General features: G+C 35.7%; 4 protein-coding genes across 6 annotated transcripts; 1 reads left to right on the forward strand and 3 right to left on the reverse strand.

Moving 5' to 3' along the window:
- The first annotated feature begins 3,055 nt into the window (after positions 1-3,055).
- LOC147295045 (Peroxidase superfamily protein) lies at positions 3,056-4,193 on the forward strand. Its single transcript, XM_086231233.1, has one exon. The coding sequence runs from the start codon at positions 3,201-3,203 to the stop codon at positions 4,191-4,193; it is 993 nt and encodes a 330-aa protein (XP_086087359.1). The 5' UTR covers positions 3,056-3,200.
- A 441-nt stretch (positions 4,194-4,634) lies between these two features.
- ARL1 (ARG1-like 1) lies at positions 4,635-9,960 on the reverse strand. Of its 2 annotated transcripts, none has more exons than XM_086231940.1 (12): positions 9,589-9,960; positions 8,084-8,207; positions 7,801-7,883; positions 7,579-7,690; positions 7,391-7,495; positions 6,714-6,764; positions 6,013-6,102; positions 5,775-5,883; positions 5,511-5,659; positions 5,375-5,428; positions 5,026-5,249; positions 4,635-4,929 (listed from the first exon to the last, which is right to left on the reverse strand). In XM_086231940.1, the coding sequence occupies exons 1-11, from the start codon at positions 9,723-9,725 to the stop codon at positions 5,031-5,033; spliced, it is 1,233 nt and encodes a 410-aa protein (XP_086088066.1). In that variant the 5' UTR covers positions 9,726-9,960; the 3' UTR covers positions 4,635-4,929; positions 5,026-5,030. The 2 variants fall into 2 exon arrangements, with proteins under 2 accessions (XP_086088066.1, XP_086088065.1); XM_086231939.1 differs by having other exon boundaries at positions 4,635-4,942.
- A 4,245-nt stretch (positions 9,961-14,205) lies between these two features.
- Positions 14,206-15,054, reverse strand: ZFP5 (zinc finger protein 5). Its single transcript, XM_086231234.1, has one exon. The coding sequence runs from the start codon at positions 15,052-15,054 to the stop codon at positions 14,206-14,208; it is 849 nt and encodes a 282-aa protein (XP_086087360.1).
- A 3,829-nt stretch (positions 15,055-18,883) lies between these two features.
- LOC147295048 (Sterile alpha motif (SAM) domain-containing protein) lies at positions 18,884-23,077 on the reverse strand. Of its 2 annotated transcripts, XM_086232425.1 has the most exons (8): positions 22,925-23,077; positions 22,597-22,797; positions 22,117-22,247; positions 21,817-21,866; positions 21,015-21,718; positions 20,284-20,364; positions 19,655-19,717; positions 18,884-19,310 (listed from the first exon to the last, which is right to left on the reverse strand). In XM_086232425.1, exons 2-8 carry the CDS (start codon positions 22,648-22,650, stop codon positions 19,239-19,241), a joined length of 1,155 nt encoding a protein of 384 aa, XP_086088551.1. In that variant the 5' UTR covers positions 22,651-22,797; positions 22,925-23,077; the 3' UTR covers positions 18,884-19,238. The 2 variants fall into 2 exon arrangements, with proteins under 2 accessions (XP_086088551.1, XP_086088550.1); XM_086232424.1 differs by lacking the exon at positions 22,925-23,077 and having other exon boundaries at positions 22,597-22,901.
- Positions 23,078-24,603: the final 1,526 nt, after the last annotated feature.

A 24,603-nucleotide genomic window follows, 5' to 3' on the forward strand; every position in this document is an offset into this window, starting at 1 on the left:
TAGGTCTCCTCTTTTACGGTAAGAAAAAAATATATATATAATAATTTATTTCTATGGTTTTTCTTCATTCTCTTCTTAATTATGGCTTCCTTTCAATTATAGAATCATAAAAAACGTGCATAATTAAAGTTACATTTGAATGCTCTTTTTCCAATCATGCATCACTCTTGATGTGGCCTTTTTTCCATTTGCATGTGAAAAAAATGATCCATGTGCATTTGAAAAATAAATATCTGTTGCCTAAGTCTATTCATTTTCTTTGAATGAATTAAAAAGAAAAGTCCATTCATTTTCCATTATCAGGATTAGGACTGGGTAAAAATACTGAAATATCAAAAAATACCGATACCGTACCGGTTTTGATACCGAAAATACCGATGAATTCGGTAATGGTATACCGATACCAACCATATATTGAAAAAATATAATTAAAATAATTTATTTTTATACATTTCTATATTGTACTAGTATACCCTAAATATAAAATACTTAGTATTACCTTTCTATATAATTTATAATTTTATATAATACATTTCTAATTTTCTATAATTTATATCAAACATATATAAATTTATAAACCCTAAACCTATAACTTATTAAATTATATGTTTTTTAATTTATATAATACATTTTTATATAAAAACTAATTAAAAATACCCTAAATCCTAATATTATACTAAATTATAAACCCTATATAGTATATGTATATGATATCTCATACTAAATTACTAATTTCTATACCCTAATAGTCTAATACTATAAATTTATAATTCATAGATTCATAGTTGGTAACTTAGAGTTTGGTATATAGTATATAGTATAATACTATAATATGGTATAATATGGTATAGTATAGTATAATATGATAATATTAGTAATTTAGTATATTGTATAATATGATATAATATAATATAGTAAAATATGGTATAATATGGTATAATATATTAATATCAATATGGATTATGGAGTTATGGACTATTTATGATTTATGTAATTACCTCAATCATAAATGTATAATATGGTATAATATATTATTATTAGTATATGGTATTAGCCGTATAGGTATATGACCTATACCATATACCCTAAGGTTTAGAATATGATATAAATTAAAAAACATGTAAACTATTAAGTTATTGACTATATACTATAAATTATAAAAAAACATATGTAATAAAAATAAAAAACTTCAAACTCTAAACTCCAAACCCCGAACCCCAAATTCCAAACCCCAATTGAAATTTGAAACCCCAAAATACCCTAAACCCCAAAATTCAAACCCTAAACGAAACACCAAAATACCCTATTTATTCTTTACAAAATAAAACTTTATTTTTATTATTTTTTCTTTTCCTTTCCCCCTAACCCACGTGCGCCCCTTTCTTCTTTTCTTTAATTTTTATTTCTCTCTCTCTTCCCACCTGTGTCTCTTTTCTTCTCTTCTTTTCCCCTTCTTTTTCTTTCTGTGTGTGACCACAGCCCCAGGCCCCAACAACTACAATCAATTCATCACCTCCAACCATCACCACCACCACCACCACCACCACTATCATCTATTTCCCTTTCCCCAAAATACCTTTCCTCCATCTCTCCCTCTCTCTCTTTCTCTTTCTCCCTCTCTGTCTCACCCCCCTCCCCACCCTGCCCAACCCAGCACAACTCACCACCCTCCCTCCCCACCTTTCCTCTCTATCTCTGTCCCGTTCTCCTTCTCTGTCGCATCTCCCTCCCTCTCTCTATCTCTCTATCTTATTTCTCCTCCTTTCTCTGTGATTTTTTTAATTTGGTGTTGTAGTCAGCACCGCTACTCTCCGACCGATACCTTTGACCGATACCGAAGTGATCGGTTACCGACCCATATCGTTCGGAATTCGGTATGGGTGTTTCGGTACGGTAACCGTACCGAACCCACCCCTATCCAGAACCAAAAATTATGGATTGTATCACATTTATCACGAAATCGCATATGGTAGAGATATCCTTAATTAGTTAATATAGATAAAAATGAAAGTCAAATAGGAAGAAGATCTAGCATTATGGTGGCTGTGAGGGTTTCCCCTTAAAAAAAAGGAAAAAAAATAAGGTCCTATTATATTTGTTTATTTTATTTTTTGATTCATATAAAGTAGCATGCACCAAGTTTTTCTTATTCCGTTTTTTTATTTTTATTTGTTGACTTGTGAGGTGAAGTTAAATTGTAATTTGTGAATTGCAAATTTGCAACCGAAAAATTGTGCAAGAAATGCATTTTAGTGGGATTTTCTGCCATGTAATGTGTTTATTAATATGTGGACCACACATGTCATATAAAGTGGTTCACAAAATGTAATTCCTCTAACATTACTTATAGAAAAGCATTACTATCCTACTCATCACATGTTCTCTGTAAATTGTACCTTTATTAGAGAAATAATACAAAATATAATAATTGAGAATATAAGAATAATCCTAGACTATTTTAATCGACCATTATATAAATCATATCGAGAGATTATTCAATAGGGTATTCATGTCATGTGTCTTGTATGACTTCTAAATATCACATACTCACATGTATGCTTATTTCAAATAAAGTTTGTAATTTTTTAAAATAAACAGTATACGTGATGTTGTCGTATAAGATGATCGTACTATACACGGTGTCAAATAACCTTACTTAAGAATTTGTCAACCATATTGCTAAGAAAAGTAGAACCCAATATAATCTTGAAGAGTGTCAGTTAAGATAAACCAAATAATTTATTCATGTTACAAAGCAGTTAATTTGAAATCCCAGCATACCCCACAGTCCTCCCTCACCCATCGGTTAGTGATGATTGAATTCTTTCCGGGGCTATATATAGCCCATAAGAAAATAAATGATCAAAGATTGTTGGGCCAAAAGTAAAAGGCCTACGAAATGGGACTCCTTACGAAAAAAGAGGAAGAGAAAATGATGGCCTCCAATGGACATGCACGGGGACCAGTAGTCCAACCCCAAAGCCATTAGCCATGCATGCAAATTGCAAAACAGAGAGAATTAATCACACACCTTCCGCTCCTCTAAATCCTCTCTTCCACCAACTCAACCCGCCACTTGCTCTCCTATGTTTTTCGCTGCCAACCTCCATTCCCCCCACAAACCAACAACGTACGACACATAATTTTCTTTACCAAAACAAAAAACAACTCCTCCCAAAAGCTCCACTCTCTCAAAAACAATGGCATTAATCCATTTTCTTCTGGTTCTACAGGTCTCTCTTATTTTTCCCTCCACAACCGAATCCAAACTCACCCAAGACTACTACAAAACAACGTGCCCCAAATTCGAACACGTCGTCCAGCAGATCGTGACGGACAAGCAACTGGTGGCCCCCACCACGGCCGCCGCCACCCTCCGCCTGTTCTTCCACGACTGCATGGTGGAAGGCTGCGACGCCTCCGTCCTCATCGCCTCCAACTCCTTCAACAAGGCCGAGCGCGACTCCGAAATCAACCTCTCCCTCCCGGGAGACGGCTTCGACGTCGTCACCCGCATCAAGACGGCGCTCGAGCTTCAGTGCCCGGGCGTCGTCTCCTGCGCCGACATCCTCGCCGCCGCCACACGCAACCTCATCAGCATGGTCGGCGGGCCCCACTACGCCGTCCGCTTCGGCCGCAAGGATGGCTTCGTCTCCAAGATGGAGCACGTGGAGGGCAACTACGCCAAGGTCAACATGACGATGTCCCAGATCATCAGCATCTTCGCCTCCAAGAAGCTGTCCGTACAGGAGATGGTGGCGCTGACCGGGGCCCACACCATCGGGTTCTCGCACTGCAAGGAGTTTGGGAACAGGCTCTTCAACTTCAACAAGACCAACGATTACGACCCGTCGTACAACCCCAAGTTCGCGGAGGGGCTGAGGAGCCTCTGCGCCAACTACACCACCGAACCCAACACCGCGGCGTTCAACGACGTCATGACGCCCGGGAAGTTCGACAACATGTACTTCCAGGGCCTCAAGAGAGGGTTGGGTCTTCTGGCGACGGACCATGTTATGGCGGTGGACCCGCGGACCAAGCCCTTCGTCGACCTCTACGCGGCCAACCAGACCAAGTGGTTTCAAGACTTCTCTCGTGCTATAAAGAAGGTGAGCCTTTTCAATGTCAAGCTCGGTAATAATGGAGAGGTGCGCCGAAAATGCGATGCCTTCAACCATCTCAAAACACATTGAACAGATCATGATGTTGGGGTAGCGTCATTTTGTAGACAATGTTCAACTAATGGTTAGGGTACCGTCATTTTGCGCTCTCATTTCTTTTCTCTGAATTTTCTCAACTTGTATCTCCTTTTTTTATTATTGTAAGGTTTATACTTTATTGAGACAAAACATTATATTCAATGTATATAATTCTATTAAGTTTTTACCTTAATACTCAAAAGGGAAGTGCTTCTAATAGAAGTTCCTGAATTTAAATCTCTATGTATGTCAGTTGTTAATAATAAAAAGAATAATAAAAGGTGCTTCAAATATTTTTTACTACGGTGAATTAACCCATATACATCGATGAAAAAAAAACTGTCCAAGAACAATTGAGTGCTTGTGCAGGAGGAAATACATACGTACGGCCATACTTACCCTTTCTTAACCCAAAATAACAACCCATGGAAAGAGTCGATGAAAAGAACCCGTGGATATCAATTATGCCAATTTACATATATGATTGATGAAAATGACCGTGGCACGAGAGCAAGAGAATAACAAAGCATTAAAAAAAATTAAAGAATTTTACAATAACAATGACCAGACTATGACCTCTTGTCATCTTGACATGCCAGAGGAATGGGGCCACATCATCTCCAGATGCATCATTGATTATGACTAACAAAAGCTTAGCCTCGAACTTGCTTCAATGGATGCCAAACCGGCACAAACAAAAACTGGGTATAGAATGCCCAATTCAGCTTCCCTGTAGCATGGAGCTAATATTACACTAAAGTCAATCTACTGTCAATATGAAAGACTGCAATGTTAATAGAAAGAGGTTAGGAGTCAGAAGTCTCACCCTAGTCAGCAAGGCTTTCTTTTGTCAACCTTTAAGTGAATGTTGAACCATTTTTTCTTCTTAGACCGATCTCTGACTGTAGATCTCTTATCTCTCACTTGGCCTTCTTCTTTGACCTCCTTGGACTGACCCCTATTCCTACTCCTACTTGAACTCCGTTTCATCGGAGGAGCAGTTGTATACGAGGCATGTACCTCATTCCTCTGCCTGAGAAGCTCGTCAATCTGAGAAACCCAACATAGAGAGAAAGCAAGCAGAAACTGAGTGTAGTTCAAAACTAATCAACGTACTCTACTCGAACATCATCTCTCAAATGGAGTTCCATGGAAAATGTTTTAAAGAGTTTTACCTCTTGCATTTCTTGTGAATATCTAGCAGTCATCTCTGTAAACTGTGTCAGAACCTGTCAACACACCATGTGAAAAGTAAGAGAAAGGTATTTGCAATTTATACAGGCATATGCAGTGCTTATGTCAAGTCCAAACCTCTCTGTACTCAGTTTCAAATTTCGACAACTCCACTCTTTTTGAAAGTATTTGAGCTTCCACAGCCCTTAAATTTTCCTTTTCTTCAGTGAAAGGTCCACAAGAGAGAGCTTCTATTGTGTAGCTTGCACTTTTAAAAAAATTGTCACCTAGAATCAATTTGACAGAAATCAAAGGTCTAGTGAGGTTTAAACAAGTACAGAATAACCAAGAAACAAAACATACCAAATTGAACATACAAGTCACTAAACAGACGTTACAGACCAAAAACAGCAAACACATGGGTGCCTGCTTTCAGTTCAGATAATTCACATGGCTGAAACCCATCCAGCTTTTTGAAGAAGGCAATATCTGGATCCTTTGCAGCAGCCATCTGTATCCAAAAGATTTCCAGAACCCACATTAAGAACAATTAGAGAAATAAAATTTTAAACCATATAAACAGCAATTAGAAAGATGAATGTTGAAGGCAGAATTAATTATTACAATTCCAAAAGCTCACCGAGTTCAATGTTTGATCCAACCGATATACAGGGAAACCAAGAAAGTACATCCCAGCAGATGTAACCTTCCCTGTTTTTGCACTGTCCTCCTACATTGGATTTAATTACAAATGATCAACTTAAAAAACACAATAAACAGGCATATGCCCTTGTCAATATTACAGACGTGAGAGGGTGGTAGTTAAGGCAACACTGTCTAGAATAAAAAAAATAACAGTGGTGAGAACACTTTATTTACAAGAAGCATTCTTGACCATAATTCTTATGCAAATAGCACACAGTCCTTAACTGAAGACATTAGCACTGTAGCCTGATTTTCATTTTCCCTTCCACACTTCCCACTCCAAAGAAAAATAAATCATGAAAGAAGATATTAACATGGTATCTTGATCAACTTCATGACTACAACTAAGATCAAGAGACCATCCTCTTATAAGATAATTAATTGCTGAACAAATTTATTTTTTTTATAAAAAAAATTAAAATAAAAAAAGGCTCTCTTCACATGTTATTAGACACAGAGCCAAATGTGTGTGATCTTATAAGAACAGAAGATAGAATTCACATTAAGAAAATCATCCCAATTTTCATTTCTTCTTATCTGCCAAGCAGCTACATCTATAGTTCACAGCTCACTACGGTTCCGGCTACACCAATGATCCATAACCCAATAAAAAATGAAGATGAAAAATCTTGGTACCTGTAGGCAAAGGCTCAATCCACCATTCTCTTCCTGATCAAAATATAATAACTGCAAAAAGACAATTTTGTCTGTAAAACTATATAATTTATAAATTTTCTTGGTAAATACAATTTCAACTCCAATCTAGTTAATGTTATATCCATACTTTGAAACATAAAAATTAAAAAATTGAAAACTGTGGGGACTTGAAAATTGATGGGGATCAGTAAAATGGAAAATCTAAGCACAGACCAGAAGTTTGGGACTGAACAGATTCATACATTTTTGTCCCTAAAATAAAGTGCATTTAAGGGAGCCCAAAATGGCTAGTTTTTATCCAAGGTTTTCAAAGAAAACTCATGCAACAGGGAAAACTATATACAAAGTACAGACAATTTAGAGTTTATACTATTTACATTTCAATGCATGTAAAAAAACCCAAGTAATCAAAAATAAATAAAGGCCACTTAGCCTTAAACTTACAGTCTACAAGTCCCAAGAAGGTGGTTTAAAAAAAAACAATAATAATAAGAAGAAGAAGAAGACTAGTTCGTGAATCAGGTATATAAGGCAATATACACAGGAAAAAACCCCAACACTGGGAAAGCACCCTAAAAGCAGTAGATAAATGAAATAGTTACTTAGAAAGAAGTTTCCAGGAAATTGTATGCAAACAAAGAGATCTAAGATCTAACCTTGAACTTGCTTTTGTCAGATGATTGCACTTGGCACACAAATCCAGCTCGTGCTTCCTCTTCAGTTATTGTAACAGAATAGAAGTGAGCACATTGCTTTTCAATCTGTTAGAAGATGCAAAAATAAATAAACAAATTGCACACTGTAATAAACAGAATAATTAACCAGGCCAAATAAGGTACTTTACCTTTTTTGTTATAGGCTGCCCCAATGTCAGTGGACGAATAGTCACCATGCCATTTAGTGCCTCCTCCAAGACAGTAGCCGATACAGTGGTCTTAATTGGCACCCCAAGTTTACTGATGTGTAAAACATTAATGCAAAGACCACATAAGGAATTTTTTCAGAAGTCCAGACAAGAGAAGAAAATTCTGAAGATTAAAGAAAGCAGAATATAAACCAACCAAACCTAAAAAGGGCAGCAAACATGGTGTTTACAGCACTCAAACTTGAAAGATCAAGCTCTAATTCTTGGCTTTCTGATTCAACAGCCTGGGACACCAACAAAGGAATCATGTTAACCAAAGGATAAATGTATCAACAGAATCCTGATGAAATGGATGCATTAACAAAAGGAATAACAGCAATCTCAAAGGCCCTAAAGTGTGGGATGAGCAATGCAGCTCTGCAGAAAACACAGGTGACTGAACCTTCAATAGTTCACAATAGTAAGCACCCCAGAAATATCTCACCTGAAAGCCAGCTGTGTCAAACTGGCGCCGTTTGTCAGGATCGGACAAGATATTATAAGAAAATGTAACCTCCTTAAACATATCAGCTGCTTTAGGGTCATTTGCATTTTTGTCAGGATGGTACCTGAAATCATAAATCGTTATCATTATTAATACAAATTTTTATTTTTGGTACTCTATAATATTTGAACCCACTCAACCCACCCCTTACCACCTGGACTAAGGCGCATGAATATTTTCAAAATCCTCTTACATTATACAAGAACATAGAAAGAAGATTATATGAAAAAACATAAGAGAAAGTGGAATTATATGCATTAGCTTATCCATTAGATTAAAATCAAATCTTGGAGCGCATTGACGTGAAGGAACATGGCACCCAAGAAACTCCTATTTCTCTACTGTTACATTGAAATTCAAAACCTCCGAAATTTAAATATCAGAATCATGTGACGTAGAGAATACCATATTGACCTCGCAAATTTGCCCAACATGCCTACAAGTAGGTTTCACTTAAGAAATATGAGACTGTCAATTTATTAGGTTAAGGAAGCTTTGGAAACACAACTACCACTGATGCATGCGGAAGAACAAGCTACAAAGCTTACGAAGACACTTGCTCAATTCATGTTGTAAAGTAGATCCTCCAAATAAAGTATGTCACTTCTGTTTTTAGGTTGTCTTAATTCAGTGCCATAGTAGGGACTTAATGGAGTTACTTCTCTCCAATTTGCAATTGCTGAGAAATTCTATTTGAAAGAGTTGACTATACGCCAGAAATTTCAATAATAGATGTGCTTGAGCTTATTAATCCCACTAGGTAATAGAACCATGTCACCTATATGAAGATTTGAATGGCTATTTTCATTCTATTCCAATTTTCATTCCATTCTATTCCTATAAGACTATTCTTACGATAGTCTTATAGGCCACACCCAACAAGTAAAAAAGGGCAAGATCTTCAATCCTTTTGTACTTTCTGTATAGTCTTTTAACACACCTACGCAAATATCACGAAACCTTTAATTTTGCCTAATCCTTCACCACAAATCTTCTCTCTTGTTCCTAAACCTGTTCCCCACAAGCAATGATCAACACACCACAAAAACTTCATTTCCAGCTAGTAATAACTCTAGAAAATTCTCAACGCTTATTCAGGAACTCATGTGTTCGTCTTCATGCCCATCTAAGTTGCAATTGACGCCAAACTTGAAATTAGGCAAATTATCAGATTTGTTACCAGATTAACGATTGAAAATGGGATAAAACCATGAAAATAAAACTTAGCAAGGAATTGATACTAAAACATCTAAGCAGCTAAGTTCACACTGACATACTCAATTACAACAGCTAAAAAACAGATGAACAAATATAAATAGGTAAAAAGAAAAGCAGAGAAAACATAAGCACGAACTCACCGACAAAATTTAAACCAAGTCCAACAGTGCCCCAGAACTCACAAGCTGAATAAAACTTATGAATCAATAAAATGAAACTAAACATACTTGAGGGCCATTTTTCGGTAAGCGCTTTTGATTTCCTGGTCGCTGGAGCTCCTGGAGACGCCGAGGACCTCGTAAGGGTCTCGTCGGAGCTGCTTTGCAGCTTCAAGCTTCTCCGATTTCGATCGGTGGGCCGGCATTTTCGAAGAACTGGCCGATTTCTTCAGTAAACCCTAGAAACGCTTCCCAACACCTCCGAAATACCGAAATTCACGATTCTGAAGTGGAAATTTCCGTCAATTCCATGAACTTTCCGGGAAGACCAACTGCTCGAAGCATTGGGAGAGATGGAAAACCCTAGAAAAACAGGAGAGAGAAAGACTCCATGCGCATCCAAGCTGGAGGAGCCCTGGAGGAGAGAGAGAGAGAGAAGAAAAGAGCAGAGGGGAAAGAGACAGAGAACAAGAAAAAATGGAGGGGGGAATTAGCCAATTAGGTGTCATATTTTTATTATTGTTATTATAATATTAACGTCTTAGAAATTTGAAAACGAGTGGATTGCTGATATAGTACGCAGGGGTGCGTAATACGCACGAGGGGACGTTGACGTCCTTGATGGGTAGCGATCGCACGTGAACAGCGCGTGTGGTGTATAAAAGCCGGTTGTTTGTTGTTTCCTTGGTGGGAGTGCGTATTGCGCACCCGGGTGCATGGTAGACGGCTCTTGGTTCAATGGGGTGGCTGGGTTTGGATCAGTAACCATAATCAATGCTGAAAAGGTGAGGTATTGAAATCGCAATCAGTGTGTTGGATTGAGTTAGAAACTTGACCTCAAGCTTTGATGGATTATTATTATGATTATTAAACTTATTGTTGATTGTTTGTTGTCTGTTGATCATATTTATTGCTTCTTGATGGGAAAATTATTATTACTATGATTTACTGACCTATAAATAAAAGCATGAAATTATGGTACAATTTATTGTGGTGAGACATTTCTAGTCAAGTAAAAAATTGAACAAAAGAAAATGTTTATTTTTCTTTCATTTTGGAGTATAAAAAGTCTCCTTTAATTTTTTCTGAAATACAATATTGTCTTAATTAGAAAATAGCAATTAGACAGGCTAGATTCATGTTGGCTGCAACCAAATTTGGATTGGTGTAGCTGTAACCTTTGTTTATTTGATTTATACATTGTATATATCGTTTGTTTATGCACAAAAGAACAAAAGCAAAAAAACAAAGCTAGTGTCATGTTCCATCCTAATTCTTCCCAAATTTGAACCACTATAGGAAAAAGCTATGGCCGGGGACACCAAGAAAATGTTGTTTGGATACATAGAAAAGTTCATGGGGGTGGTTGCATGCCACAAGCTTCTCTGCAAATTTGAATTAAATGAGCGTGAGTGCATGGTAAGAAAATAATTCACTTTAATTAATTCCAACTCAATTCCATAGCTCAAGGAAATAAAAATGGATCCACAATCTATTACCACTAATTGGATGTAGATATTAATATAGTTAATTGCCTAATCAATTTGCTTTGATCACAGCTGGTTTAGGATATTTCTGGACATTTTTCCAAAAGAGCTGAGATCACCAAAGTAATTATATATAGAAGAAAAAAAGAGTATATAACAGCTAATTACAACTAACAATTGGGTTATTATTTATTTAAAGGTGGTTAAGTAATGTGCCCACATCAGCCGGCATATGTATATGTTTATGCGCATATGAGCATCTCTCTTACATGGTACAATTCTATATTAGCTAGGTTTGCTTTGTCAACGGTTGTTGAATCAGGAAGGCACCACTGACAAATACAATGCAACAAATTGAAAAAGACAAGCAACCGAAGAAGATGAGTTGAAAAAACATAAAGAGCGCGCATGTATCTTCATCTGAACTAGTAAACTGTCAAATTTGTTTCTTCTGTAATGAGTTGGCCGTGAGCTTTGACATGAAGCATATGTCTGTGTGTGTGAAATAGAGAAAGAGAAAGATGTAATGTTACACCTTCTCATCCTTAGCTTGTTAGCTATACCACAGTCTTCCTCTCAAGTTGGGAAAAACCTTTTATTTTTTAAATTTCCATAGAATTTTTTTTTTTTTTTTGGTACCCTATTTCCATACATTTCTTATTTCTAAACATACTTTTATAATTGAATTGAGTAATTTTAGGAAAAATAATTTTTGTTGTATTTAGAGCTAGGCCCAATTAGAATTAATAATAAGTGGTCCAAGCCCAACTCAATAATGATGCCGTTAAAAACGATTGTACTCCTAGTGGGCTCTGGGTTAGTAATGACCGCGAGTACTCGGCCCAAGTATTAAGCAAGTGAAGTCGTTGTCTGGTGTGTGAGATTACTAGATTAGGGGCAATGGCATCGTTCTTTTATTTTATTTTCTTTTCTTTTTCATTACTTTTCTCTCACTTTCCCACGAGGGCCACAACTATTTTGTTTTTCAATGTATATGCAAAAGAGTGATAATTGCTTAATTAATTATCCATAAATAGGCATTTCATAGCTCCTTTTTTTGGTTCATGGCATTTCATAGCTCCTAGAAGATATAAAATACTATTTATATTTTTTTTTAAAAAAAAAAAGAAGGAAAAAGAGTAAGTCATACGACGTGGGTGTTTTAATTTAATTTGTTTTCGTGTTTAGTTGTTTATACACAATGTGCATGGATGGACGCATACTAGTTTCTCATTGTACGTAACTCAAAATACATTAATTAAGATTAAGATTAACAAGGCAAATAAGTCAATTTAGAGATAATTTGCCACTTTAAACAATAATATTCTAAGCATCTTTGCAATTAAAATTCAATTAGGTGAGGGGAGTCATTTGGAACGATCGACTACCACCACCAGTTTTAATACAATATTAGCAATAAGAATGCACGATTTGAGATTATGTTATGATTAATAAATGAATATTATGAAGATGGAGCTGCACCGTAATCTTGAATCCAACTCCATCCATATATATTATTAACAATGAGAAAATGTGAAACAAAAGCTACCGAATCAAAGCCTTTTCTTTGTCACTAAAAAAAGCCATCACCCTTATTTGAGTGACAAGAATAATTCAAACAATTAACTACTTTATTATAAATTGAAAAGGGCTGTTCAAACAAGCACTTCTATTAACAATTACTACATTTCGATTGTTAATTAATTAGAGGACTATGCAGCATTCTTTATATATAATAGCATCCATGACCAAAATTGAAGATCCTCTTCTAGAATATTAATATTCTGTTGGAATAGGTCAAATTGTCAAAACCAAACTAAAAGATTTAAAGAATACTAAAAATCAACCTCCGTGGCAAATTGCAATATTGAAAAATGCTACTTAATTAATCCATTATATATTTTTCAAACCTATGTGGTACATTTGCTTATAAAAAAATTAAAAATATCCATGTGGTACATTTAAAAAAAATATATAATCCACATCAATGTGTTAAAAAAAAACAACTATAGATAGAATTCATATGAGAATATTATGAAATTAAGTTGAGAAAAATAGTTGAGCTAAATAGCATTGTCCTTTTGCAATTAGTCTAATTCTTTGTGCAATTATGTAATTTTAATTTGAGAGCCTTTTTTCTATAAGTGAAAATTTTAAAAAAATGACTTTAACTTTGCCCCAGCCTGTGTCAATTTAAAACATAAATTATGGGTTATACCGTCAATTTGCCACTCTCAACTTTACTTTGGATGCCAATTTGCCACCTCCATTAATTCGGTTGCAAATTTTGTCCAAAAGCTATCATGTGCCTTGCACGTGATCACTTTTTCAAGGGTAAATTTGTCGTTCCACTTGTAATACAAGTCCATAAAAGTTAAACCACTTCACACATGTGGCTCTTTTTTGGACGGAAAATGTAACTGGATTAACTGAAGGACAAATTGCCTTCAAAATTAAAGTTAAGAGGACACATTGATACAACTCATAAAACGTATTCTGAATTGACACATGGGTCAAAATTTAAGTCATTTTTGAAACATTTTTCTCTTCTATAATATTTTTAGGGAAGTGTTTGTAGCTCCATTAACAGTGAACATTCACTCCACACCAAATGGTAGAATTTGAAACTTTCTCTCCTCCTTTGTACCAAAGAAAGAAACGTTTCGCACGCCTTGACATGAACATTGTTGTTAAAAACTTAAAATCATCAGTGCCTCAATTTTAAAGCACGCACATAACAAGTAAAGTAGGAAAATTTCTCTAAATCAACATGTGGTATGTACAATATAAGAAAAACCCTTCAAATCTGTGTAGATTTTAAGTTAAATACCCACTAAAGAAATCTAATTCTCAGTTAGCATTTAATTGCTAATACAAATTATACAATACAAACAATTGTCAGCATAGTACAAGAAATTAAATCTTGGCTTTGCACCCATTTCATGGTGCTCACATTCAAAGGAATTCTAGAATCTAGACCACCCTCACCACCCTGAAGTCCCAGCCAGCCTTCTGAAATCAGCCTTGTATTTGATCAAGCATTTCTGTTTCATTTATCTGCCGCTACTATATATAACAAAGCTTGTATTTGTACCTATAATACTATAATGTGATTCATTCTTTTTTCCATTTGTTGTAAAGATGAAAAAAAATCTCAAACTACTGGAGAAGACATCATGCCAGTGTTTACTGGACCATGTTAAACCTCACTTCTAGAGGATCTTCTTATTTTGGATGGTAAGCCGAGGCCCAATTGAAGATCCAAAGGCTTACAGGTTTGGGTTGAAGCAGGTAAAGGGGAAGGCTTGAAGATGACAGGCCTGCTTTCTCCTGATCTGCTGTCTGTTTGTGTCAAAGTGAACTTAGATGATGTATGATCCTGTTCTTCTTGTTGGGAATTAAGGAATTGCTGATGATGAGCTGCTGGGAGCTGAGCATACCAACTAGACACCTGGTGGGACCCATTTTGATCAAATGGGTTGAAACTAATCTGGGATTGGGATTGATGATCCTCATGGACCAGTGTGAACTGATCATGAGCATGGGAGGAAGGATCATAAAACCATGATGCTGATGATGCAGACCCATGTTGATGTTGATGATGATAAGCCAGAGCACCAAACTGGTTGTTTTGGAAGGGTTGGAGGTAATAGTTGATGCTGGCCTTCCTGGCTTGAAGTTGCAGCCTTTTCTTCTTCATTCTCTCCTTTTTGTGAGCATTTTGGTGACCCCCCAATGCCTGTGAATTTGCAAACTCCTTGAAACAATATTGGCACTCAAATTTCTTATTGTCATCTGGTTCACTGGTTGAGCTTTTCTCATTGGAAGGTTTAATAACATTATGATCCCTTCCATATGAAACAGAGTTTGATGAATTCACGCTTTCATGGTCTCCTTCTGCAGAGCCTTCATTCTTGTATGGGTTCAGCTCAAACCCAAATAACCTCAGCTTCCTATTCTCAACAGGAGACCCATCAGCAGAGTAACCATGTTCATCACCTTCTGATGTGGGACAAAGATGATTAATGGTGACATTATCTTTTTCCATATCTCTTTGTGTAATGTGTGGGAATTGAAAGAGGAGAAAAGATATTTGTGTGGTCTAGTGCACCGATTAGTAGTTTGGCTTCTCTTCCTTTTATAGTAAACTCTATGGTTTCCAGCTATGCATTGCATCTCAAACAATTATAGTGGTTTTATATTCATGAATGGCATAAGCATACTGCATACCAATAAAAAAAGACAGAAAAGAAAAGTCAGAACACAGAAGCCATCTCTCATGCAATATTACTTTTTTAATCCTTGTTTCATACTAATTTAAATGCTGTAGATATATACACACTTGAAACTTCTCCATCATAGAGGATTCATTCAGACTGATTTAATTAATTTAATTAATACCATTGTTTACTAGAAAGTATCCAAGGTTTGTAATTAAGCACTTTAGAATATATAAACATGCAATTACACTACCACTTGGGCATTTAAAAAATCATATATTCTAATGCTTGCTTAAAGAGATGATCATAGAAATTAAAGTACGTTACTATATGTATATATTAACTGAAACTAACAAAAGTCAAAGAAAGATGGGAATTTAAAGGGAAAAAGGCTTAACTTTGCAACAACCAACAAATCTCTTACTGTACTTAAATGCATATCTTAGATTATTTTACAAAGACTCAATGAGTCATGAGTGGTTTCATGTATTGTCATCTACCCAATTAGCCCCATCATATTTAAAAATGCAAATATAACTATATTTTTTACAGCTGTTGGTGCCAAGTCCCATCCACTACAGGACACCAATAATGTTATACAGAATTCTGAGATCTGTAGCATTGTGATTATTTAGCACTTGATGAAACTTCTGGGTGATTATCCCAAACCCACACTACACAATTTAAATATGTGTATGCATGACCATGTTTGTTAATTAATTAGTGCACTTATTATAGTAAGGGAGAGTAGTTGCTAAACAAAGGAATATAAGAAGTGGGCAATGATGTCAGCATATATACTAATAACTTAACAAGGGTCTTCAATGAGATCTGAGCATATCTTCTTAGAGCAGGCAAAGCCTATTTTTTATACCCAAAAGCATATGTTTTCAGGTGAATCAAGTCATCATCTAGTATTATTTTATGAACAAGCTAAGCATTTAGGGAGGACAGTTGTTCTGGTTGGACCCACATTTTGTAGCTATGGGTTACATTGTAGATTGTGTAGTTATTCCATTTGTCTTTCTTTACTCAGATCTTAAATTGGGTGGACTTGTTCCCACCGATCTCTCATGCTGATCATCAAATTTTTCAATTCCCACTCCTTTTCTTTCTGGTTTCTAGTCTACCAATTCCAAATTTCCAATTGCTTTCCTGCTTTGGGGAGAAGAATTCCAAGTAAGCATGCTGTCAGCAACCATTTCAATATGCTAACATGTGGAATAAGATGAGCCCATAAGGAGGAAGATATTGGATTATGGTGGCCAGGTGGTGGTGGGTTGGTTGATTGATTGATTGATTTCATCTAATCCCATTTCATTTATCCATGGCTTGATATAGGATATCAAAAATGGTGGCCCCTACCATCAGCTAGCCACCCCAAACAAAACCCTATTCCCATCATCCACATTCCACTCTATCTTAATTTGCTTCCCTTCTGGACTAATCCAAAAAGTAATCTCAATTATTTTATTGAACCACAAAGAAAGCCAAAATTGACTGAGCCAGCAGCTCATCATTAGTAACAGTTTACTTGTTTAATTAAGACTAGAACTACAAACCTTACATGTGAGAGAATGACAGTCATATGTAGTACTGTTTGCATATGATATATGTAGCAAAGTTATAGCAGACCTGGGGGAGAGATATATTGTTAATGTGGATTATAGAAACGTAGTACAGAAACATGCATATGTCTGCTTCTGTAATTCTTTACGTAGCTGAAAGATGTTTGTCTTTCTGTGTCTGATACAGCTAAATTTGAATCCAAGGCCTTTGGAGTTTGAAACAGTGAAATACAAAAGAATCTGCGTGGCTACACAACCCAATACGTACAATTGAATGGAATGCATATATTCATATTCATAGATTCTTTCAACTATTATTTGGACTTGGACATCAATGTAAAGTGAAAACAATGGAAGCACAAAGTTAGTCCAATTTGATGTCATTTCAAGGTGAAAGAGGTGTGGGAATAATTCATCTTCATAGTGGAACTGGAACAAATAACATACAAAATAAAACACATGTCTTAATCATTATAAAGTATTGTATTCCTAGTAAAATTTTGTTGGATTTGCTTGAAGAAAAACACCAATACGTACTGCATAATGATAATGATATAAGAAACTTCCTAATAAGCTCTAAACAGCTTGATCAAAAGAATTAGTAGAAGTGCCTCCTTAATTATGTATTTTAAATCCCCTGAATTAATTAATTGGATATGGCAAAGAGAGAGTAGTACAAGGTTGACTTAAACCATTTTCATCTGGAGGGAAAACCCCATTTCTCAGAAAGAATAGATTAGCGAAGGCTCATAGATGGTGCAAACGTCTTATAACACAAACTATAATAATAATTATAATAAAATTCATTGTTAATTATAACACATTCTAGGACCTTGGCATTTATTATAATAATAATAATAATTTATATATAGAACTATAGAAGGTAAGACTAACTGTCACATACTTTATCTTCTTTTTTTGTCAGGGTCACATACTTTATTTTAAACAACACAGAATATGGATTATTTGTGTATGAAATCCATAGATTACAGAAAGCCAGCCCTAAGGCCCCTAAGTGAAAGTATATAATAAAGATAAGGGCACAGTTAAGGAAACCCATATAAATTGCTCTTTCAACGAACAAAACAAACGACATCCAGTGTTTGTGGACGTAAAGCAAAGCTTACGTACTAAAATTGTTCTGGTTCCAACAACTCTTTCCATTAAACATAATTCTTCACAAGAAATTTCTTGGTTGCTGCTGTAAATTAAATAGGATACATTTTGAAAGAAAGAAAAATACTTTGTTAAAGTTAATTTAAAAAACATTCTTTAGAGTAAATTACAATTTACACTCCTGAGATTTGAGGTGTTTCACAATTTGTACCCTTTAGTTTCAATTTTTTCAATTTAGTACTTAACTTTTTGATTTATTTACAATTCACTACTGTCATATTTTTTACTGTCTAATTATACGTTAATTGATGATTTGACAATTACAGATCCCACATTTTTGCCAATCTATAAAGCCAAATAACTCTTTGCGTGTGCATTTTCAGTATATCAAGTTTGATATGAATTTTGGGAGATTGTTAAAAAACCAAAAATCCATATCAAACTACTGAAGCACTTCATATGAGGCAATATGAAAAGTCGTTCGACTTTACAAATCAACAAAATGTGGAACCCGCAACGGCCACCTCATTAATTAACAACTTATTAGATAGTCAGATAGACAATAATGGTTAATTGTAAGTAAATCAAAAAATTAAGTACTAACTTAAAAAAATTAAAACAATATGGTGCAAGTTGTTAAACCCACCAAACCTTTGGGGTGTAAGTTATAATTCTTTTTAAGATATGATTGCTAAGAAATATCAGGAGCGAATGGGTCACTATTTCATCGGTAGCGGTCATAATTCTTTTTATTATTGCTGGCTCCGTTTGGTGGCTCTAATATTTGCTCAATACCAATGTTATGAGATCTTATAATTTCGGTAGACTTTTCGACTCCACTTATGTGGATTTTGTTTTCTTGTAAGTCTTTGAGCCCATATTTTGTATTCTCTTTGTCTATGACTGTTTTAATGCAATGATAGAATTTACCACCCCCCCCCCCCCCCTCCCCCTCCCCCCAAAAAAAAAAACATTCAGGTTTAAAACGCTACAATATTACCATTATGCTTTTACAAAAGTTTGAGAAGAAAATGTTCTTCGTCGGCTCATAAAATTAAAAGTAATCAAACAATTACCAGTTTAAAAGGAAAAAAAAAAGGGAAAGGAATGAAATATTCTACATTGCAAAATTTCCTGATATCATCTATTACTATAAACCAACAAAGTTCTCAGATCTCAAAATGTGACACTGATGGAAGGGCCACTTTATAGCCCAAATTGAGAGAATAAGTACATAGGATGATAGGAATCATTTCATGTAATAGACTTTCTAATGTGAGCTTCCAGTCGTAGGAAAGTAACCAATGGTCTCCAACATAGCTTGGCTTTTAACGTATATTTGTCGCTGGTGGCCGCTTGGAACGAGGCAGGAGAGCGAGAAGAATCTTTTTTCTAGGTCCCTGCAATGATATCAATCTTCATGAGAGCTAAACACAACATTATATTTGAAGCAGGTTAACTCTATAAATTAAATGACACATTCACAACCACTTTCATCCATATAATAATTTTGTTATATATCTCAATGCAATTTAGAAGCGGGAGGACATGAGGAAATTTTGCACAAGCTCCACATAGAAGTCTTTTCTAATAATAAAATACATGCAGTACAGTAGTAATATACAAATAGAGATGCAAAAATTTATGAGTAAATAAGTACAATTAAGCAACAAACACATAAAATGCTAAGTTGAGCCACATTGAAAAAGCAGGAAAGAACAGAAAAGGGAAGAAATGTACATACCATAGGTATTCCCAGCTCTTTGAGGTCATTTTCTCCCATCTGCTTCAATGCGGTCATATCAATCTGTGTACAATCATATCATTTATCAGCAGAACGGCAGAAAAATTAGCAACTTATTTTCTTGTCTACTGCAAACTTATTAACCCTTAAAAAACTCCAAAATTTAGCTATCTAAGTGAGTCTGATAAAGGGTAGAATAATCCATTGTCAAAGATTATTCAAGAAGCAAATGCTGTTTTGCTGATATGCATTAGAAACAATGCTGTTATTCCTTTGTTGGAGTTCCAATATAATAATCAAAACCACCAAAACAGATCTTACATGGGTATAAAGCCATTCCTCCATTTAGTGTGGCTATAGGCATGAAAGGGGTGATGCCCAAGAATTCAAGAATGAGATATAAAAGGATTAATATAAGATATTCCATATACAATAAATCTTCTAGATTAAGAAATGAAATCTAAAAATCCCTTAAAAATTTATAAAATTAGAGCATTCTCCACATTGTTCTTCCTTTTATCTACTTATGATGCCTGTATGATGTTCATGAGTTTCAGATTTAATGTCAAATAAAGCATAAATCAAACACATTAAAATATTACTAGAAAAGAAGAAAGAAAACAACATACTTCCTCAGCCTTAAAAATAATGGCATATTTTCCCAACCCCAGTGTATGTAGCAAGCCATCTACAGTCTGTTGTTCATCACCCTACAAAGACACACCACCCAGATAAGAGAACAAAAGAAAAAAAGAATCAGAAGAACTAAAGTTTGGAAATGAAAATTGAAGTAGACTCATATCAAAAGGTGGGAGTTTATTATTCCACCACATCATTATGATTTAAATGTAGCTAATATTAAACAGTGAAATAAACAAATGATTAACATGAAAGTTTGTAATAGGACCCATAACTGAGGTAGCTATTAATCAATAGGTGAAACGAGTCAAATTAATACAAGTTTTATAGCAAAATACTTAATTTCCTTGCATCTCCAACAACCCTTAAGAGGAGGAGGGGGGTTGATACAGAACAATATATGCTGAACTCATAGTTCCATCCTACATCAGGTTTAGAACAATTTGCAAGAATGTCTAGTCAACCAGTAAGATTAACTTTACTGAAACCATAAACTGGACCTATAAGCATTAAGAACTTTAATGAGTTTCTTCCCGGACCTTCCTTTCAGTTGTTATGGCATACAGCTACAAACACAGCATATCAGGACACATTATCGAAACAAATCCCAATTAATCAAAATATGCATGATTCACCATCAATTAACTATCCAGAAAATAAGCTACAGTAGAGTTAGACAAGAACAGGTAAAAGCCAATAGCAAAAGGCAAGTAACATGTACCACGTATGAACTTTTCTGTACAATGCTGCTCAGTGGAGGAAGTTGGCTCAAATGGGGTGCCACAGGCATTGCAGAGCCAGGAAGCAATGTAGAATTAGACATGAAAGCTGCCGTACTTGCAGGCCTTGTAGCATCTACAACATCTTTGCTCATAAATGGAACCGATCTGACATCATCGAATGCCCTGTTTAATGGTCTTCTCTGTAATTCTTCAGCATTCATCTGTGGGGAAAGACCCCTAGAAGTCACTAGAACTCTATCTGGGGATCTTCGTCTCAAATGATCCAGTGTCCAAGGGGAATAAGAATTTCTCATCGAGTCTATCTGAGGCAAATCATCCGCACTTCTTGTAGAAGGAATTCGACCCAAAAAACCAGTCTCTTTTAGTTGAGGCAGGCGCTGCCGTGAGTCAAGGTCTGCAACAGTGTGCTGCCGTGAGTCAAGGCCGGTAACAGGGCGCTGCCGTGAGTCAAGGCCGGTAACAGGTTGCTGCCGTGAGTCAAGGCCGGTAACAGGTCGCTGCCGTGAGTCAAGGCCAGTAACAGGTCGCTGCCGTGAGTCAAGGCCAGTAACAGGGTGCTGAACTGCCTTTGAAAGCTTCTCGCGAAGGTCCCCATGCCTCTGATCATCATCACTCTGAGCTCGTCTAAACGCATTTTTTTGCATGAGTTTAAATCGTAGATCATCTTTACCAACGCGCATATCTTGGTGATTTAAAGGCAGAGAGGTTAGAAATTGAAAATTTAATTCAGAAATACAGTAATGCAGCGATATTGCAATTGCTCCGGGGTAAGCTTATTACCATCAAAACCATTGGAATTCAAACTTGACATACCAATATCTCCTCTCTGGCTGCAAAAAGGTAGGAAATAAGACATTAAATTTATTTTTTTGGACACTAACTTGACTTGGGTGGGGAATTCCATGCACATAGACAATTATACCAATATAACTCTAAATTCATTATTTAACTTCCTATCAATGTTATAATCTACAAGGAAATAGAAAAAGCACCAAGAGCATCACTGGGGCAGACATGACAATATTCAAAGTGACAGTAGCTTTCCACAGAGGAAAATATTAGAAGAATCAAAGGGCACACCGTTTATTGCTGTTCTGTAAGCTTCCATGCAACAATGCGTTGTCTACATTATTTCCTAACCTATCTCTAACAGAGCGCTTAGTCCCAGCCACAGGAAGAGAATCAGCTAAAGAACCATCCCTCTTCACTACCTGCCAAATGGTGGATACAAAGTCAATGCACTTTCAAGGACACCAAAACCAGGAAATTCCTAATCCTCTTATCAGTTTTTGATACAACTGAGTAACTACAAGTAACTGTTTAAATTTCCATTCCGCCACTTCATATTGCTTTAGTTTGTTTTTCAGTGAAGAATCCATAAAAAAAGGCTTATTTAGTTGTAGGAAGCCACAAAAAAAAAAAAAAGGAGCATAAATAAATACATATATATACTTCTTATTGTCTGATTTTCTTGGCAGCCAAATAGGAAATGAGAAATTAGTTAAGTAAGCAATGAAAAGCATATTGCAAGTTTAAGGAGGTACATAGTAGATAAGATACCTGGCCACCACGCCCAAGCGTAATGGTGACTTGGCCCCTCGAAGTCCCTGACATATTTGAATCCGAAACCCTAGGTAATCAATCAGCAAATCTAATCAGGTGACCAACTGGTAAACGAGCCATCACCGCCGCAGAAACCCTAATCTTATTCCCGAAGCCAGCCAAAGCGGAGCTCCAGAAGATTGAAACGCGTCTGTTTGTCTGCAACTTATGGCGAACAATTAGGGTTAGAAGCGGAGAGAGAATCTGAATTCGGTGTTTTTTTGTTTTCGAAATGAAATGAAACGAAACGAAACGAAAACGATGACGCAGTGTTGCCGAGGAATACCAAAGGCGCACTTGCGAAGATGGTCCCCGATTGTTACTTGATCGACCAATATGAGACGTCTGATTTGCAATAAATCAAAATAGTTTTTGACCCTTTTTCAAACGAAGGGTCAAAAACAAATACCAGGACTTCGGTCCAAAAAAAAAAAAACTAAAAAATAAGCACGAAATGTAAGGGAAGGACCATGCTTTCTTTGGTAAGTTAATAAATAAAAGCACTGGTCACAAATTTGCAAGTGACATAAAGAAAATTATAAAAAATAGAAAGAAAATTACACAAAAAGATGTACATTAAGGCCCGGAGCTCTACTCGGGCTCCAGCAATAAAAGAGAAACGCCCACCAGAAAGAGCTAAGCATAGCCCAAAGCTAATCCATGAAAGGCCCAGCTAACATAGTTACAACAACAAGGTCAAAAGGCACAGTGGAAAGAAAAATTTTTGTAAGTGACCGTTACGAGAGTTTCTCTTCACAACATATATGTCGGTACTGCCATGTAAAAGTGGGTCTCATATATACATCGTGAAGAGAATCAATGTGACATTTCACCATCTTCAATAATTTTTGCATCATCTAAAGAGTATGAGGTATTGAATCATCAAACTTGACCAGATGAGGGGGCTGACTGGCTTATGAAATTGACCTTAATTCGTCCTTAAACTTTCTTTTTTCAAAACTAAAAAAGAATAATTTGTTCCGAGCAGCTAACTAGCTAGAAGAAATGTTTTGGTACATACAGCTAGTTGATGGTGTGATCATCTCATCAATTTCCCATAGAGTAGGTATACGTACAACAGGTCTCTCACATCGATGACTAACACATAATTGATAGATATGAGAGGCCGTCCTTGTATACAATGACTATTTGACTATATATATATATATATATATATATATGTTTCCCATAGAGTAGAGTAGGGAATTAAGTTTATCTTTCATTCCCAGCTGGATGCAGTTATGACCGTTGATGAGTTCTGAAGGAGGGAATCATGACATTCAGTCGTCATTGACTATTTGACTTTAGAGAAACTTGGATCTGCAATTCTAATTAATGATCAAACTACATAGCTTTTTTTGGTGCACCTATAATTGAAGCACAGCTTCATGCATGAAGAAAATTAATTTGGAGATAATATTGATCGATCATCAAGAAGATGGAAAAAAGGATCGAACGCTCTCAGTAGGATCGTTTGAGAACCAAATCAATGATTAAGAACTCTCAATCTGCTGGGATCTGTAATTAGAATGAATTAAAATATGAGAAAAGGATTATTCAAGATCGACATATATATATATATATATATATATACATATGTTTTAATTGATCGATGGTATGGTATATATGCACTTCTTTTTCTGTAACTGTATGGATAGGAGGAACTAGCTAGCTAGAAAGGCACCATTAATTAACTTCAATATGTATCGACAACACATGCATCATTAATTAAAACCCTAATACAAGAATTATCAGTTGAGCGTGTGATCGATGAATCTCGGGGCGTTATGGCTAGCTAAGCTGGCTAGAAAATAGAAATTGAATTCCATTAGCATGCATCCAAAAATTTAAAATATATATATATAAATAAATAAGCTGCAGAAACATTGATTCAGCTACTCATATATATATGTTTTTATAATAATTAAACAACATTTATTGTCATACATGCAAATGGGAATTGGG

Source organism: Dryas octopetala, chromosome 2 (genome assembly GCF_963921425.1).
Source record: "Dryas octopetala chromosome 2, drDryOcto1.1, whole genome shotgun sequence".
Classification (NCBI taxonomy): Eukaryota; Viridiplantae; Streptophyta; class Magnoliopsida; order Rosales; family Rosaceae; genus Dryas; species Dryas octopetala.

Excerpts from the sequence above, each read along its gene's own strand:
- LOC147295045 (XM_086231233.1), top strand. The coding sequence starts at position 3,201 with ATGGCATTAATCCATTTTCTTCTGGTTCTACAGGTCTCTCTTATTTTT.
- ARL1 (XM_086231940.1), bottom strand. The coding sequence starts at position 9,725 with ATGCCGGCCCACCGATCGAAATCGGAGAAGCTTGAAGCTGCAAAGCAG. Across the intron at positions 6,765-7,390 it reads CTGACAAAAGCAAGTTCAAG|TTATTATATTTTGATCAGGA; the intron begins GTTAGATCTTAG and ends GTCTTTTTGCAG. Across the intron at positions 5,250-5,374 it reads ATTCACAAGAAATGCAAGAG|ATTGACGAGCTTCTCAGGCA; the intron begins GTAAAACTCTTT and ends TGGGTTTCTCAG.
- ZFP5 (XM_086231234.1), bottom strand. The coding sequence starts at position 15,054 with ATGGAAAAAGATAATGTCACCATTAATCATCTTTGTCCCACATCAGAA.
- LOC147295048 (XM_086232425.1), bottom strand. The coding sequence starts at position 22,650 with ATGTCAGGGACTTCGAGGGGCCAAGTCACCATTACGCTTGGGCGTGGT. Across the intron at positions 19,718-20,283 it reads TTATTTTTAAGGCTGAGGAA|ATTGATATGACCGCATTGAA; the intron begins GTATGTTGTTTT and ends GATTGTACACAG. Across the intron at positions 19,311-19,654 it reads AAGAGCTGGGAATACCTATG|GGACCTAGAAAAAAGATTCT; the intron begins GTATGTACATTT and ends ATATCATTGCAG.